This window comes from Corythoichthys intestinalis, chromosome 6 (genome assembly GCF_030265065.1).
Source record: "Corythoichthys intestinalis isolate RoL2023-P3 chromosome 6, ASM3026506v1, whole genome shotgun sequence".
In the NCBI taxonomy this organism is placed as follows: domain Eukaryota; kingdom Metazoa; phylum Chordata; class Actinopteri; order Syngnathiformes; family Syngnathidae; genus Corythoichthys; species Corythoichthys intestinalis.
In genome coordinates, this window is record NC_080400.1 from 55,848,839 (window position 1) to 55,868,102 (window position 19,264).

Below are 19,264 nucleotides of genomic sequence, written 5' to 3' on the forward strand. Positions count from 1 at the left end.
ACAGCAAAACCCAATCTGGAGGTGAGAGCACGCGAGAGCAGAATTACAGACGCCATGACTTTAACGAGATATTATCGCATACTGACCTTGTTTCGATCCAAAAACTCCATGTAGCATATATCACTGAGTGTCAAGGCACAGCTGTGAATGGCCACAGCTGAATTTTTTGGGGAATTTATGGGTGAAACATGGTAATACAACAAGGGTTACGATGCAGAAATCGCAGACATCAAGGAGTGGTCAAGATGTTATTTTTCATATATTTATCTTTTAAACTTTGTTTTTTCCCCCCCAATTTTTCTTTGTTTGGATCGATTATTTATCATCTAACATATCGGAAAAAATGCGACAAACTAAAAAATACAATCAAGCAATAGTTATGAGGTAAATATCCGTGACTTTTTTTACAGACGCCATTTTTGTCATTGTGATGCATTCATTCATTCATTCATTTTCCATGCCGCTTATTCCTCACGAGGGTCGCGGAGGTGCTGGAGCCTATCCCAGCTAACTTCGGGCAGTAGGTAGGGGACACCCTGAATTTGTTGCCAGCCAATCGCAGGGCACAAGGAGACACACAACCATTCACGCACACACTCACACCTATGGACAATTTAGAGTGTTCAATCAGCCTACCATGCATGTTTTTGGGATGTGGGAGGAAACCGGAGTTCCCGGAGGAAACCCACGCAGGCACGGGGAGAACATGCAAACTCCACACAGGAAGGCCGAAGCCCGGGATTGAACCCTTGATCTCAGAACTGTGAGGCAGACGTGCTAACCACTCAGCCACCGTGCCGCCCATTGTGATGCAATTTGTTTAAAAGTTTACAATATGTGAGTAATTTTTTAAAGTCGTTTTTTTTTTTTTTTTTTTAAACGAAATATTAGACATCAAATAATTATTCTAACCTAAAAATGACAGACATTTTGAATAATAAATATATTTAGTTCCCTTCGTTTCATGGCTGGGTTGAAATAAAAGCGGTTGCGCGACGTCTGAAAACTGGTTTTTCAGGGTAAAACGGGCAAATTAAAAATAGTTCGGGGGCCTAATGCGCCATGAATCTGCTATGGCAGCATATAGACATATTGTTCTATCAAACACAACAGTTGTTTTTGCTTAAAATACAGCAGTTTCTTTTAAAGAAGAGTGAAAGAGCAGAAACTGCTGTTTCAGTCTTGTCTGTGTTTTCCGGCATATACTGTATATATACATATATATATACGTATGTATATATATATGTATGATATATATATCGTTCATTCGCAGCCTTCCACTTCGAATGGATTGGACATCTAACGCCGTCAAAGGCAACCGATGAGTTAGCGCAATTCTAAAATAACAAGATGATGGTGCTATTCCAATTCAGAAAATTGAACTATTTGGTGCCAAAAAGGCAAACTACAGATTAACTCAACTGCAGGTAGTCCCTGAGTTACAACGGAGTCTCGTCCTTTTTTTAAAAATTTTTTTTTTTGTCACATAAACAGTACCTTATTGTATCTTTTTTTTTTTTTTCTTTTACTTTACTAATATGACTGTTCTGCCCTTTGGCGAAATGTGTTTTTTAAATATAATTTTTTGTGATTTTGTGATGCATGCTTTTATTTTGGTGCAGGAAGCATAGACCAGGTAGTACTTCCGCATGTGAGTAAGAGCCCATGTACACATGAAGAATGTATTTGCGCACACGAAGAAGAGCGCACGCGCATACACGAGCGCATTTGCTCCCACGAATAAGTCGCGCAGCCAAGTGAGAGAGAGGGGATAGATTACAGCATAGCTCGCTGTTTAGCTAGGATTTAGCTCAAATTTCTTGGCGAGGACATTACAATGATGTAGAATACATGTTTTGGGATAGTTATTTTGAAATTTAGGGTGTGTTGAGGGGTGCTTCAAGGGAAAATTACGCAGAAATCTGGGTTACGTCGCCAGCGTAGGAAGGGAACTCGTTCGTAACCCGAGGACTACCTGTATGTTGTTGCAGTTCATTAAATGTTAGATGTCAAAGGGCTTTTGTGTTGGGAGACTTGTCAAAACGTCTAAGGTTGCTGACCCCTGATTTATACAGTTGTAATGGGAGGGATGTGGCACAATTTTGCTTCTCTGTTATTTAAGAAAGCAGAATATCTATGTCATTTAGAATGCTTGACCAAATGGCCACTGAAGTGAGTTCTGGCATGGATTAAAAAAAAAAAAAAAAAAAAAAAAAAGGCGAGACAGCAAGAAAAACAACAAGAAAGGTAAAAAATTCGACAGGCAATATGCAACAACATTGTGAGAAAATAGGACAGTCATAAGAAAAGATTCACAGGAAGCAAGATTCAACAATAGTTCACCAGCTACTTAGGGGAAGAACAAATTACTGAACAACTGACGTATGGCACAAAGGTGGTGGCTGAGGAAAGCAATGCTTCTGCACCTTAGCTGTTGGTCATTCTCAACTCAGTCAAGATGTGAAAAGTGGAGGTTTTCAACTATATTGCAGGTGAGCTAACCCTCGCCTCCAGAGTCACAGGCATCATTTAATCACACCGGAATCTCCTCCCCCTCCCTCAGCTAATGTATGTTGAGGACAAAAACACTTAAGAGGAGAAGGAGCTCAAATAAAATATCAAAAGCATAAAACAATAGCTGCCACAAGGATGCAACCATGCTTAGCTAGAAATACATTACTGTACCACTTGCTGTATAAATATACTGCTTTTTTTTTTTTTGTTAACTTCGGATGCTATCGTTAGACACCTGGATATTATGCATACCTATTATGTGGAATTGACCAGAGGGAACAAGTGAAGAAATACTGCAGGTTAAATAAATTCTTAAGACAAATAACATTAACATTAAATAATGTTTGCCGCCCTGCTGGATTAAATTGTTACTTGACTTGCCCATTATTCAAACACTTTAATTATAAGGTCCAATTGAAAAACAGAAAAAAAAAGGAAAAAAAAAAAAAAGATGAGGTTTTGATCGCCAAGCATCTTTATGCAATATTTAATGAGAATTAATGCTGTAGTATACAAACATTTGTGGACTACGAACACCTCAAACACTCAACGTTATTGTTTTATTTTAATTACAATATAAACGGTGTCTTGCACACTCTTGCAGTAAAAAGCCTATAGGTACCTGGTTACTTAGCATTAAATTATAGTACTATTCTTGATGTAATTTCATCTACTCTTGTGCAATAGTTCCTCACAATTATTCGATACTCAAATTGTTGATATGCTCTTTTCTTATTATTGTTAATGGTCGATATCAAGGCTGCATATAGAGAGCCTACAAACTTTTTTTAATTAAAAAGACTAGCGTTTTTTTTTTTCTTTAAAAATCAATTCAAAAAGCTGATAACAGAATCTCACTATGTTAATAATGAGGCTTCCTCTAATTTTATTGCAATATCAAGCCATCTCATCTACATACCTTTGCTGTAAATGCTCTTTAGTACAACATTTTTCTTCTACGAGTTAAGCTATTCGATTGTTTTTCTGTCATTTCTGAAAATGACCTCTGTGAAGTTGGTCCTCATCAGACACAAATTTATAGAAAAATGATGGCACTCGTTTGTGCTGCTATTGCTTTTGAGATATTAATAATTCTTTCATAGGTCAATCTGGGGTCAAACAGCCCCCCATTTTGATTAAAAATGGCTAAAAATTGTGTCAATCGTTTGTGATACGTATGTGCATAGACTTCATAATGTATTGACGGCTCAGATCAGTCATGCACTGCGCCTCGCATTCAAGTATGGGGTCGTCCATAACAAGGGGAGCTACTCACAAACACTCACGCAGCGATCTAACGCCGGATTTCTGTTGAAAAAGTAGGAATGCTGTACCACATACAAACAGGAAGGATCATCTCAGGAGTGACTTGTTCGAGGATTCGAGGTAATTATTATATTTTTCGTACCATGCATGCATTTTGTAACGTTGTACAAAAAAATCAATGGGAGAAATTAGCCGCTACTGCATTGGCATCATACGTAGTTCGCAATATTTACGTAAAATAAATCCTAACGGCATGTTTTTTTTTTTTTTTTTTTTTTTAAAAACAAGAATAGAGACCAATTTACGTCCATATCTATAAAGAATTCAGCGATTTAAGCATTTACTCGCTAGAATTTTCACGGGAAAAGCTCTGTTTACAACAAGCGGCTGCTAGCTACAGTCACTAACAGACTAGCATTGTACTTTGACAAATTTACGTAAAATAAACGCCAACTGCCCGTTTATTTTTATTTTTTTAACCACGAATCAAGACAGTTTTACATCCTTATCTATAATGAATTCGGGGATTTAAGCATTTACTCGCAAGAATTTTCAATGAAAAACACTTTGTCTGCGATTCCACTCGGTCAGCTCTGACGGCCTCTCCAACAATGTGGGCCCCCTATTTATTGGCCCTGCGCCCTGCGTCCCGTCAATACATTATGACGTTTGTGATGGAAAATTTGTTTTTGCTGCTATCATTTTTGATATATTAAGATAATAATTTTGAGTGATGACGTCACGCAGCCCCCCCCCCCCATTTATTGTAAAATGGACCTGAAATGGTGCCATTCATTAATGCTACATTTGTGCTGCTATCGTTTCATACATATTGAGATATCAATTTCAAGTGATGACGTCAATAGCGTACAGCACGAATGCCATTTTTAGACTGTGATGTCACCCTCGTAACCCGGAAGTGGGTCAACATAGAAGCACCTTCGCATACAACCCATGTTAGTACTGCTTGTTTTCTGCCGGTAATCTTTCCCAAAAAAATTTTTTTTTAAAAAGAACATGCCAGGTAAACACTGCTGCTATGGAATTTGTAGAAACGACCAGACATTACGACATATGAAGGGTGTTTTCTTCATAAGTTTCCTGAAGGCAAAAACTGAAGAATAGATCAACTTGCATGGCTGTCCAAAAGACCAGTTTAACGCCAGCAAGGTGATGCCATTCCATTTCATATAAACATTTTGTTGGGGGCCATGGTCCTACAGAGGACAAAAAGGTAAGCCATTTTGATATTTTTACTTATTTTTTAGCATGGTGTTTTGCCATGCTGCTTCTGTCTGACAATGAATGACCTGAAAAAAAATTAAAATTGTATCTGACTGCCACTGTTGTAACCTTTTCTGTTGTAAAAAACAACTTTAGTAAGGGGGACGTGTAAATAAATTATAGAATTAAAATGTGTTATTAATGAAAATATTAAAGTGTTCGTTGGCTGTCACTGAGTAGCATTTGCGATCGATACAAAATAGCAATGTAAATTACCCCCAAGAACAGTCAGAGACGTAAGACAACCAGAGGATATAATACATAAAGACAGGGCATATGGTGGTAAAGGATAAATCGTTGAAACAGGAGAATCTCACTGTCAGTGGTGTAAGGCAATGTACTCAAGAAAAAGGTGTCGATAAAAAAGCTACCTCTGGATCAGGTCGGCTCTTTTTTCCTGTCTTTTTCAGCCCTCGACACTCAAAGCCATCTCTTTAACTGAATATTTGTATGTTCTTCCACGTCTTTACCAGTGAACTTGGCACCAGGGACATAATTTTCGAACAGAATTGGTAGGTTTAGCTTAGTGAACATCTCGCTCGTACGCTATTTCCATGCATTAAGCATTAGGAAAAAAACGCGAGCTTCACCCGCCTTGCAAAATGACTAACATCATGAATATTAATAAGCAAAAGTGACGTGTTACGTGCAGTACGCCATTGCAGCACCTCCGTCGTGGCTGATGAAGGGTACCAACTCTCTCAATAACAGAGGGGTGTCCTACCAACAATCGCAAACTTGCACGAACGAATGGCACCCCTTAGTGTCCATTTTGCACCGATACACCGATAGCAGCACAAACGTAGCACAAATGATTGACAGTCTTTAGCCATTTTAATCAAAATGGAGGGCTGGTTGATGTAAGATTGACGTATAAAAACTTAATATCTCAAAAACGGTAGCAGCACAAAATCATTTTTTTCAGCACAAACCTAGCACAAATGAATGACATAATTTTTCAATAATTTTGCGTCTGAGGGGGGGTGAATTCACGGAGGTCTGAAAATGCCACGGACTGAAATCTTTACACCTTTCACCTGGCTTTCCTTAATAGCAGAACCAATTGGCAAAGAGTTTACCGACATCATGGAATTGTCAGTCCATTTAAAAGCATGTATCACCAAACCCATTTTTGTTTTAAGATACAGGGCATATTTTTGTGAACCGGTAATGTACGCACTTGTCACAGGACAGAAGCTCTAGTTTACATTTTCTCGAGAATACAACATTCTTTTAGTCAAAGCTGACAATAATAACTAGGCCACATTTTGAGTTATATACACATTATGAACCATTTTGAGTTTAGGCAGAGGTGGGTAGAATAGCCGAAATTTTAACCAAGTAAGAGTAGCGTTACTTCAAAATACAAAATATTACTCAAATAAAAGTAGTCATCCAAAAGAAAGTAACATTGTGAGTAACTGCTTAATATGTTTGATTTTCTTTTTTAAACAGTGCTATTTTTTTCTCAGCACAAAGTTATCTATATGAACCCTGTACTATAACATATTACATAACTATATTAAGCCAAAAAATCCCCCCCCCCCCCCCCAAAAAAACATTGAATGCCAGCGAGAGAAAAGAAATATACAGAAATTAAGCATTATTAGTCCAAAGAGCATGAGTGCCCTACAGGGGAGAAAACATATTTCCTATTATGAAACTAAAAGGGTCATATCTCCGGTTTTCTGTGGTCAGTCTGTGCCAAATAAAAACAAGGAGAGAATTAAAATCGACGCTTTCGAGTCATGTTGACGACACCGCTTTATGTCAAATATGTGGTTTAAAGACGCCACGTGATTGAACAGGCCAGTGTGATCATACAGCGGCAAACTTGAGTCTGATAATGGTATCATGGAGTTGGAGTTGAGCCACTGTTGGCGTCTCTGGCAAAAAAAAAAAAGTAAAATCTAATGCTGTATGTAGAATAAAAAGGAAATATGTGACGACTAGGGTAGCCTAAAGTAGCCGGGTAAGATTACAGTTTCGTCTTCACAAATCTACTAAGTAAAAAGAATGACTTAGTAAAACTACTCTTAGAAGTACATTTTTCTAAAAAATTTACTCAAGTAAATGTAACGAGTTACTACCCACCTCTGAGTTTAGGTATACTATAATGTGCACTGGCAACAGTGAATGTTTTTATCTTTTTAAGATCCGTAGTCCGACTTAAAAACAGAGCAATGCATGAGTGCGCCACTTTGTGACTCGGGTAAAGTTGGAATTGTTTACAATCCCCTTAAGCATTTATTTAGATATTGCTTTAAGTCTGATTTACTGTTTCTAGCGTCAATTTCACCTGTAGCTTTATTTTGGTCAACGATATGAATATGGTTTTAAAATGCTGGCCGTTTGGTGGTTCAGTGAGGACAACATGCACTTTAAGTGCAAAACAGCTTGGTGTCTTGCACTGCGAATGGTCCAATTGCAAGCGCAATCCCTTTAAACTCCCTTAGTCAGATTTTCTTGTGTTGATCAGTAACATAACGACTCGCAGTGCTGTACATTAAGTGCCATCAGGAGGTCGTGTTTTTCCCCAACGCAAGAGCCCGTTTTAATGACTGTGCACGACCACCCACGCCGTTCACATGGTTATTGTAAATATTTTAACCTTTGTTTAAAACATACTGACCGACATCAAACGATCTAATAACATCAATAACTAAATGTGACCAAAGAAATGTTCTGTAGCGCTATTAATCAACAGTATCACAACATACTAGCCTGCATAGTATGTGGCATGAAGTAGATGACTTTTTTTGTTTTTCTTTTTTTTTTAGCATATTTTACAAATGATATTTGTACACCGCTAATAGCAGTGTACAACGCACATGGAGACATACGATTGATTGGCTCACACGAAGACAACAAGGTGTTGGAAGACAAGTGAGGTTGGGCTGAAAGTGAAACAAAGCTGATGAGAGAAACTGTTAGAAGGAACTGCTGGTGGAAACATATGAGAAAATCAAAACGAAGGAAACTTGAATGGGAAGAAAAAGACAAGAACATCAAACAAAAAATGAAAAACCTGTATGAACCCAAAATCTTAAAATGGGTATTTAAAGCCTGTGCTGATATCTAGTTGTGAGGAATTTTGGCAGCATAAGTATGTCTAGTTTTCAATGACTGAAGGAAATGATATTGAGGAATAAGTGCGCAATATTTTCCAGCCAACTGAGCAGCAGGCAGGACCACATACACCCACATATTTGCCCCCCCAGCCCCAATCAACAACACACATACATACATAAACACGCACACGCACAGGTACACCTGTGATTGGTCTGTGTCCTTCTGGAGTTCCAATTATTAAAAAAAAAAAGGTGGATGAAGACATAAAAAAAATATAATATTAAAAAAACATAAAAACACGGTAATGACTGGTTGGCAAATGAACAAATTAAAAAAAAAAAATCAAAGAAAAGCAGCTTTTGTAAAAATGTTAGAGAATAATAAAGTGGCTGTTGCACTTTAGTTTTGTTCTGTAGACATGGTGCCAAGTTCCCATGGTTACCGGAAGTCTGGGTCAGATTTGAGCAGTTGCATATGATGGCGGACTCCAGATCTTTAGAGACAGGAAAAGAACAGAGGTACAGATTGGTGATGCATTTGATATCAGTTAGAGTGACCGAAAAAAAAAAAAAGAGCCAGAAATAGCCAAAACTGCGTTTCCGGTTAACAGACCGAAAGTTTACGACCGAAAAGTGTGAAGAACCTTAGTCCTCTTGCGATGACGTCATCAAAACACGGCGAGAAGCAACACTACTGGCTGACGGCCAAAATGCTTAGAAGTAAAGGTGCAACAATTAATCGATTAAACAACTAATGGATGAGCAAATTCATCGAAAACTATTTTGATAACCAATAAATTGTTTCCACTTCTGGCCAAAAGTATTGGCACCCCTGCTATTCTGTCAGATGATGCTCAATTTCTCCCAGAAAATGATTGGAATTAAAAATGCTTTGGAAGTAATATCTTCATTTATTTTGCTTGCAATGACAAAACACAAAAGAGAATGAAAAAAAAATTAACTCAAGATCATTTTATACAAAACCAAAAATGGGCCGGACAAAAGTATTGGCACCCTTTGAAAAATCATGTGATGCTTCTCTAATATGTGCAATTAACAGCACCTGTTACTTACCTGTGGCATATAACAGGTGGTGGCAATAACTAAATCAAACTTGCAGCCAGTTAAAATGGATTAAAGTTGACTCACTCCTGTGCCTTTGTGTGCACCACATTGAGCATGGAGAAAAGAAAGAAGACCAAAGAACTGTCTGAGGACTTGAGAAGCAAAATTGTGAGGAAGTATGGCCAATCTGAAGGCTGCAAGTCCATCTCCAAAGACCTGAATGTTCCTGTGTCTACCGTGCGCACTGTCATCAATAAGTGTAAAGCCCATGGCACTGTGGCTGACCTCCCTAGATGTGGACGGAAAAGAAAAATCGACAAGCGATCTCAATGAAAGATTGTGCGTATGGTGGATAAAGAACCTTGACTAACAGCCAAACAAGTTCAAGCTGTCCTGACCCAGAGACATAAAAAAGCCAGGCTGGAGTTTGCCAAAACTTACCTGAGAAACCAGAAAGGTTTTGGAAGAATATTCTCCGGTCCGATGAGACAAAAGTAGAGATTTTTGGGAAAAGGCATAAACAGAGTTTAAAAGGAAAAAAAAATTAACAACCCCCCCCCCCCCCCCCCCAAAAAAAAAAACAAGAACACGGTCCCCACAGTCAAACATGGCAGGGTTTCCCTGATATTGGGGTTGCTTTGCTACCTCTGGCACTGGACTGCTTGACCGTGTGCATGGCATTATGAAGTCTGAAGACTACCAACAAATTTTGCAGCATAATGTACGTGTGAGAAAGCTACGTCTCCCTCAGAGGTCATGGGTCTTCCAGAAGGACAAAGACCCAAAACATACTTCAGAAAGAACTAAAAAATGGTTTGAGACAAAGCACTGGAGACTTCTAAAGTGGCCAGCAATGAGTCCAGACCTGAATCCCAAAGTAAACCTATGGAGAGATCTGAAAATGGCACCCTTCAAATCTCAGAGACCTGGAGCAGTTGGCCAAAGAAGAATGAAGAAGAAAATTCTAGCAGAGCATTGTAAGAAACTCAATGATGGATACCGGAAGCGGTTGTTCGCAGTTATTTTGTCTAAAGGTTCTGCTACCAAGTATTAGGCAGAGGGTGCCAATACTTTTGTCCAGCCCATTTTTGGAGTTTTGTGTGAAATGATAATGATTCGATTTTTCCCCATTCTCTTTTGTGTTTTTTTTTTTTTTTTCATTGCAAACACAACAATGGAAGATATTATTAACCAAAGCATTTGTAATTGAAATTATTTTCTGGGAGAAATTGAGCATTATCTGACAGAATTGCAGCGGTGCCAATACTTTTGGCCAGCAGTGTAGGACCTATTTCACCTTAAACTTGTCTAATTTCTTGAAATTACAACATGCATACAACTTTTCAGTTGTAAATATTATCAGATTTCTTCATTGTATTTTTATTAAGTCCAAGTAAGTCATGAGCAAAAATCTTTTACTTGAGAAAAGAAAAACTCACATTTTTGCCAATTTTCGGACATCTCACTGTCTAAACTAGCTTCTTAATAAGGTTCCAACAACTAATCGAGTAAATCTATTAATAAATTAGTTGCCAACGAATTTGATAATCAATACAGTTGCAGACCGTTCAGTCAGGAAGCTGTAAAAAAAAAATATTATTTTTGAGGGAAATAGTAATACATTTTGTTTTAATTGTTACTTACAACATGCCAAAAACAACTTCAAGGCATATCGTGAAGAGAATTGAAAAAAGTGACACTTATCTGGTTAATCGTTTAATTAATTGTCCGATTAATTGATTATGAAAATAATCGTTAGTTGAAGCCCTATTTAGAAGTATTTTGAGGTATCAAAGAAAAATATATGATTCAATGAAGGAAAATAAACTAAATTTGCTTCATCGCTAGTTTGGAGTTTAATCAAGTCAACAGTATACAAATTGTATTTACCGTAACTTCCGGACTATAAGCCGCCACCCACCAAATTTGACACGAAAACGGCATTTGTTCATAGATAAGTCGCACTGGACTATAAAACGCAGCTCTCCACACTGTATTATGGTATATTTCCACCAAAAGATAATAACTAGGAAAACTATTTGACAGATACGTCATATGACTGTCATAAGAACGTCATAATTATGACATGACACTGTCATGAGTATCAATGAATGCTTACGGTATGCTAACATTACATGACGCTCTGAGTTAGATCGGGCCTAAAAAATCCAGCACGACCCGACCGGCCTGCGGGTATTAAGACCCGACGCGGCCTGAGCCCGACCAATTAACTTGATTTGCTTGCCGAAGCCTGAAAAAACCCTAAATTTAGGTTTTATTTGTAGGCACGAGCCCGAAAAAAAAAATACATATATTTCTGTTTTATTTGTGAGGACTCAGGAGAAGGAGGAAATGCGAGAATGCGATGCAGGGTTGCGTTTTGTGTGATCACGTTTGTGACGATGCCGGTGCATAAATGCATAATGATAACAAATTAAAGCCTGTCTTTTGTAACGAATTCTCCCAGTTAAACAAGACTGTAGGATGGATATTCAATAAACATTTATATCTTTTATATTTGCGTGTCTGTTCTAACAGGTGGATAGTGGAATTGACATTTATTTTAATCCCCTCGAGTTAGCAGAAAAAAACCCCGCAAGTTTTCTCAATGTTTAAATAGTCTACATACTTTTATGATCTTTATAAATGCATTTACACAACGAAATAATGCTGAAAAAGTTTGTTAAATATATTTCTAGTATGAGACCAAAGCGCCACATTCGTTTACATTCAGTGAAGCCGACACAGGTTTCCGTATAGCAATTTGAATCCTTTCCATATTCCACTCCTACCACAGCTGTTTGCTTTTCAATTCCCCTGTCTTTAGTTTGTTTTCACTCCTATAGCTGCTCCATATCGAAAAGGAAATACCAGAATGCTCGCGGCGGGCGCGAGGGGAAGATGGGACAGAGAGCGGGTCCACTGCGTTCACATGCGCAGGCATGCACAGCGCCTTCTCTGTTATATCCAAATTATTTATTTTATTTAACATCCATACATCATTTTAGTATAAATATATGAATATATATTTTTTTTAATGTTAGCGAGAGAGAAGTCGGCCCGACCCGACCGTAAATAATCACACATAAGTCGCTCCAGAGTACAAGACGCACCCTCTGCCAAACTATGAATTAAAAACTGCGATTTATAGGCCGAAAAATTCGGCAGTATTGATCCACATCCACTAATTGTTACACCCCTAGTAGATCCGCCTCTGCCCCTGAGGTTTCAGAATCAGCACCTTTCAAACTAAATTTCTCGGGCTTCCGGGGTTGTAGAACCATTGCCGGGGCAAAGAGCATTAATCTGAAAGTAACGAAATAAAATACAAAAAAGAAATAAAAAATTAATTATATGCCTTTGTATTTTTCAGCCTTTCAGTTTTTCGGCCGAATGTTTCCAATATTCGGTTTTCGGTTTCGTTCAAGAATTTTGCTAGCGGTACATCCCAATCCCAATTCATGTATCAGAGGAATAAATGTTGGGAGTGGAAATTGACCAAGCTTTGTTGTCAAGGAGACGAAACAGGAACTGTAGATGAAGTGAATGAGGAGACGGGGATGAAAAAAAAAAAAAAAAAAAAAAGAGTTTGGGTGAACACTTACATAAGTTGGCAGCCTCTACCAGTGAGGTGGCACGTAGCTGTACCCGGGTGTGCCCTGGGGCCTGTAAGTGGGCACAGTAACGGGGTGTGCTCCGATAGGTGCGTGCTGGGGTGTCGTCAGCAGTGTCCCTTCAGAGAGTTAATTAAGAAGTTAAACGTGCCATGAAATACTACACCAAGTCACTTTAAAATGATAGCAGACGATATTTTGGCCACAAATCTAAAAAGTGACAGAAAAGGCTTAATAACGTAATTAGATCCTAACTAGTCTTCCTTTCTCAGGTGCCTTGGATACGCCAACAAAAAATTTTTCTTAACAGATAATGATGTCACACCCAGGATGAGCTGCCAATTATTGCAGTCTGCTAGCATACGATCTTTAGACTTTCTATTCTCTTGTTGCCGTGTGACCGTTTTGTCATTATGTTAACATGTACTTGCTAGCGCAGCACTAGAAAGCTAGAAATGATCATCAATTTCCTGATGTTCCCTGATGCATCGTTTTGGGTGGAAAAACTTTTGAAATGGTCAAAAAACAGGCCGTTTTGTTTTGCAAATTCGTTTTCTGTTTGTTACATTATATTAGTGCAGTCATTTTCATTTTTTATTTTTTTATTTTTTTTATTTTACCATCTTATAGCAGCTATGAGAAGGTCAAAACGGCTCTTAAAATTTGCTAATAAGACTAAAAAAAGGATGACAAAGATCCAGAATTGGCTGTTTAGGTTTTAGTTTATCCTGCTCCTCCTCCTACCATATTAAGTCAAGTGATAAAATTCCTACTAATGCTAATAAACTGGCATATAGATGTGCGGTCTAACCTGCACTCATGGCCATGGTTGTCCCGGCTACCATCCCCATGGCGGCCATGCCGTTATTACGAGGACTAGGTACAGGAACAGGGGCTGGGTAGAGGGCCGTAGAAGGGATGCTGTTTGGTTGCACCACCGTGGTATGATGGATCACATGTGGCTGCGCTGCATACACCGGTTGGGTATAATATGCACCCTGGGGAGAGCATACATAAGAAAGTTCATGTTTGGCATTAGTGACTATTGCAAACACAGTTACGTTATAGGACAGTACTTTTCAAATAGTGGGGCGCAGAACGATGCCCGGGGGTGGCGCATGGGACCACAGGGAATATACTTTTTATGCCACGCTAGAATAAAGTGTAATTTCACATCCACTCAGTGGGTGGCTGTGGCGCTCTTATTTTCAGAGTGTGCACAGTATTTTTGAACCAAACAAGAGCACTCAGCAAAGAGCACTGGAGAAATGAAGCCCTAAGACGAGGAAATATGACGAAGCGTATGTAGCATTTGGCTTATGGGTTTGACTTTAATACAATGGGAGGCGAGGAAAGACCAGTCTGTTTACGGTGTCTCAAAATTTTGCAGCGGACAGCAGGAAGATAAATGTCACTTATAGACATTAGACCCCAATCACATTGATAAGCAGTTTGATTTTTTTTCCTCAATCCTTCACATCATTAACTTGTTTGCCAAATATTTAAAGTACTTTGGTATACATAAATGACCTTAATGCAATGACAGTTACCCAAAGAATCTGAATGCAAATCACAAATGTGTTTGGAACTACAATAATGGAGAAAATAATGTTTAAACATGAAAAATTCCACTCCTGGGGGCTGGTATTTTGGGACGAATTTGACGTCAAATGCAGAAAAAAAATATTTTCCACAAATATTTTTTAGCTTCCTATTATGAAAAATTATCATATCAAAGATAACACATACTGCAGTAGATAATTCCCACTTGCAGCAATTTAATAATGAAACTACGTTTGACTATCAATGTTAATGAAAAGAAACTGTGAAAGTTTAAAATCAATGAAATATACACAGCTCAATGTGCTACACAATGCCTATCTATATGAAACAAAAGAATATAATTTACTAGCAATGCCTTTTAAAGGCACAAACAGTGAGATGAAATAGCAAGACACGCAATGATACAATGGTTGCCGAAGGTAGTTAGTCTTTTTAGCACTCCGTGTCTGCTATGAGTTTAAGTAGCCATGTGATAACATCTGTAGAAAATGAGCTGGAACCTAACCAAATAGTTACAATTATGTGCCGTTCAGGGGCGACAAAGAATTACAAATGAAGACAGGCCATTAAAGGACATGACAGCGCCATAAGATCCTACCAAGATCCTGCTCTCTTATTAGCCTATTGTTGACAATACTTTTGCTTTCAGACATCGCCTCACTTGAAAGGCATTTTTGTATTTTCTTGTCTTTTTTTATTATTATTATTATTATTATTATTATTATCTGCTTCATTGCGGGTATTAACAGTTGGGTTAGGTATGATTGAAATGTATTTAGCTTTTTTTTTCATGCAGGTTTTGTCCTTATTATCAAATTTAATGTAGTGTATTAGTTGTATTATTAGTTGCATTATTTAGTAGAGTTGGGCGATTTACATGTTTGATTTACATGTAAAACGCGATTCATTAAACAAAAAAAATCATGATATGAAAGCCACTCCAGAACAAATTCATTTCGTATCTTGAGTTACAACTGTACCTCCAAGAGCCTTTGTTTTGCTTTGTTGATTATTTGATTGGCTAAAACACTTCTGGCATCTAAAAATGGCTGCTCACAGCGATGTTGTCTACTTCCTAGAAATATGGGTTTTTATTGATATTTTTCTCCACTATTTGACAGTAGAAAAATGAAATTCTGATATTTTTCAAATTCTTAAAAAAAGATTCATTTGGGATGCAATTAGTTAAAGACATTGCGATTCCTTTAACAGATGGTTATCAAGTAGCCTTACCTGTGCGTACAAGTTCTGCTGTGTGTAGGCACTGCGGATAGGGTACATGGCTGTCGGGTATGGTGTCGGGGTTGGGGTATAAGGAGGGGGTGCTCCATTTGACTGAGTAGGTGGAACTTTGTATGGGGTGCCAGCTGCAGTATATCCTAAAAAAAAGATCCAAAGAAGTGTCAAAGTAAAACCAAACGACGGTCAAAATATCTTCTGACCGCATGAGTGTTTGAAAATAATCACTCATCAACATGTCCTAGCTGCAAAAAGACTCTCCCAACATCAATAAATGTAATGTGAAATAACACACGACCTCTACCCATGACCAACATCAACTGCAGCAAAAGAATTAAGATATAGAGATTCTGTTGATAAGAAATTTGCACGTGCATGAATTCACTTACAAACTGTATACTAGTGCTAGTTTTAAATGTAGTACCACAGAATGGCCACGCGGAGGAGCTTGAAGGTCAAATATGCTACTAGCTAGTGCTGCACTGCTTATGAAAAAGCTTTCCAGCACAAGGACAAGGGAACAAAGAGATACAGGAACTACTCTTTCTCCCCCCTACTTGTGTGCGGTCATGAGTATAGGTATTTCTAAAAAGGAGAATGCACAATGTTCGTAATTGCTTATGGGTGTACTGTTATGTAATGCGTTGTGTGGGAAGGACAATAAATTTTCTTAATGATTTTATAATAAATATAAATTTTATTAAGACAACTCATTCTCAGAGAAGCACATCTATTTGTTTTCAAGCTTATACATCCTTTTTAGATCCATGCATATTCAGTGTCGTGCGCTCTGCTGAACAAAAACTGACAATGTTGTACACATAAAATGATTTAATAATGGCAAGAAAGGCCCCCAAGAAGAGCATGTTAAACTAAGTTTCCAGGCATTACATAATAAAACAAATATTACATTATTCATGTCAATAAATAAAAGGGGCAGTGCAGTTTTACAAGGCGACAGCCAATGATGCACTTCCTTGACAGCAACCTCCTCAGCCCGGAAGACAACATACCCATCCACACGAAGCAACGGTGTCCGTGCATTTTTTTCTTTTGCTTCAAAAAGCAACAGTAAAATATATTTAAATTAAAAATATTATAAAAACAGTCCATTACAGCAGACATTCCTCCATGTTTGCCGTTTTGAATGTTTACTAACAGCGACCGCGCATGCCCAAAGTGGCGTGTGCGAGTGCTGATGTCATCGGAGTGAGAGCGTTCCATTTATATGGTTGCAGCGCAATCCCTGCAATTGAATCATTCCGCTTTGGAGTCCGCAATCAAAAGTTTGCATCTTCGCCGTCACCGTGTAGAGGCGAGGCCATTCCGCAACGCAATCGTTGCGTCTTGCTGTCGCAGCGTCACCATGTGAACGGCCCCATAGTCTTGTTTGATTGCAATGAAATCCTGCACCCACTGCGACCTTTTGTGGAATAATTTGGAGACCCATGATGTAAAGTCTTGCATAAAACTACAATTTATGTTTTGAGAACTTGGGGAATAAGGAGGAGCAAAAGAAAAACGGCACCTGACAACTGTGAGGCAGGCATTCTGACACAATGCAATCATCCTTTCATATTGAGTACATCCTAAATCAATACTTAAAATGAATGTGTACTAATCCATATTACCTGCCATATACCAACATGATAATATTTTAATTGTGTTCATGTGAATCAATGAATATTGCTGGATGATAAAAGAAAATTTTAAAACCTTGGCTTTGGTCTTTTTTTTTTTTCCCGGTCTGCTGTGAGTGCATCTATCTGTCTATGTCATGAAACTAAAAACTGGTTAGTAAACAGTATTTATATGGCCTAATAAATGGCTGAACCCTCCTGCCATCTTTAAGGCATGAATGAGAAAAAATGATCAACAAGACTGGACTCACCAGGTGGATACCCAGGGCTTCCTGTTTGATATAGGTTTGGCGTATAAGTGGGTGCCGTGGTGGGATACCCTCCTGGATAGCCTGCTGGACATACAAGAGTGACTGAGATTAAACAAATAGAACAATACATATGGCTCATCAGTACATACTGTCCGTATTTGACTTTATATACCCCCAAGCATTGGTTCAGTCAGAAGAAATGTGTTGCATATTAGGAAGATAAATGTAAAAATCTACACTTTTATCAGAGACACCAGGAGAAAGAGTGGCGTCAAGTGGCTAGCTACAACCGAACAGAAAAACTTTGTTACAAATGACATATTGAGGCTATTTCATTTCCATTTCACACCAGGTATGAAAGTTTATTGTCTTTCCCCAAGATGACCGGCCATTTTCTGTATACCAAGTGGTCCTTACTTAGTCCCACCAAGAATAAGCAAATCAGTGTTTGCGGAATTTCAATGCTTACCACGGAAATCAAAACAGTCCGAGAAATACAGGGCGATGTGCATAATATTTCATTCTACGGGAAAAAGTCGTACTGTTGCTACGAGAAAAAAAGTTGAATCATTACGTACGGCAAATGTAGCTGCATTAGCTGCTACATACTTTATGCAAATTTGCTTACTTTAGCTGGGGGCTACGACAAAGTATTAGTATCAGTCCTTCGACTGATTATAACTTAGATAAGCCAAAAAATAAAGGATTTCTCTTCTTTATGAAACAGATTCAAAAATATTGACCCAAGAGATGCACATTATTGTTCCAATTCACTATTACATTTCGTACATAAAAATGCATAAGTTAGCTTGCTTTACCTTGGAACCATGACAAAGTTTTAGTATAAATCCTACTTTTGATTATATTTTGATGTAGATGAGCCAAAACATTAAGAATTTCCTTTTGTGTGTACATCTTTTGATTCAAACTTTTTGATGAAAGAAAATGATCTGACAATTCACAGCCAGAAAGAATAAAGTCAAAATTATTCACTATCTTTTTCATGGTCCATTGATTTCCTTTTTTGTAAAACCGAATCAAAAACACAACCTCACGGGACGCTCTCAAAATTCTTGATTTTAACAGAAGCGGCGAAGTGTTGCATGAAATACGTAGCATCTAATTCAACTACATTAGCCGTACATGATAAAACAACTTTATTCTCATACTAATAGTATGATTTTTCCCCTCTGATTAACAATGTAACTTTTATCCACTAATAAAATGACTTTAATCTCGTAGTCGTATTTTTTTTTCTTTTTTGTTCTTTGGCCCTGATAGTCCGAGGTACATTAAGTACTTATAGTCGATTAAAAATGTACCGGCTGATCACTGAGATCGACCGAAAAAAGGTTTTTTGATCGGCGGCCGATGTGCCGGTATTACAAAGTCTGCCATGGCCTTCGATCAATTTAATATATTATGTACACATTAAACACAATCAGTTAAATTTCCCCTCAGAGAAACATTTATGCCCGTGGTGCTCATTGTTTTTTGCTCCTCCAAGATCTACTTTTCAGGGAGACAACCTCCCGTGATCCACCTTAACAGCAGGGGGGTTGCGCATAACAACATATGTTGCTCACACAACATAATGAACTATGTGTATTTTTTGATAAAAAAAATTTGGGGGGGATGCCGCAATACCCACACTAGCGATCAACTGGTAGATCGCGATCGAAGTTAATGAGCACCCCTGGTTTATGTTTTTGACGATATTGTTGCTGACACATCTCTAACATTTGAGTGAAAATCAT

At 38.1% G+C, this 19,264-nt stretch overlaps 1 protein-coding gene across 4 annotated transcripts in view; it reads right to left on the reverse strand.

Moving 5' to 3' along the window:
• Nucleotides 1-2,195: 2,195 nt before the first annotated feature.
• The window catches only part of fam168a (family with sequence similarity 168 member A), a 61,147-nt gene continuing 44,078 nt past the window's right edge, over nucleotides 2,196-19,264 (reverse strand). For 2 of the 4 annotated variants that reach the window (XM_057838842.1, XM_057838844.1), the window contains 5 exons: nucleotides 17,508-17,588; nucleotides 15,611-15,756; nucleotides 13,626-13,812; nucleotides 12,806-12,933; nucleotides 2,196-8,629 (listed from right to left, as the gene is read on the reverse strand). In XM_057838842.1, the coding sequence (XP_057694825.1) occupies nucleotides 12,821-12,933; nucleotides 13,626-13,812; nucleotides 15,611-15,756; nucleotides 17,508-17,588 (527 nt within the window). In that variant the 3' untranslated portion in view covers nucleotides 2,196-8,629; nucleotides 12,806-12,820. Of the gene's footprint in view, nucleotides 8,630-12,805; nucleotides 12,934-13,625; nucleotides 13,813-15,610; nucleotides 15,757-17,507; nucleotides 17,592-19,264 lie in introns of all 4 variants that reach the window. The other 2 variants (XM_057838840.1, XM_057838843.1) reach the window with 1 other exon arrangement.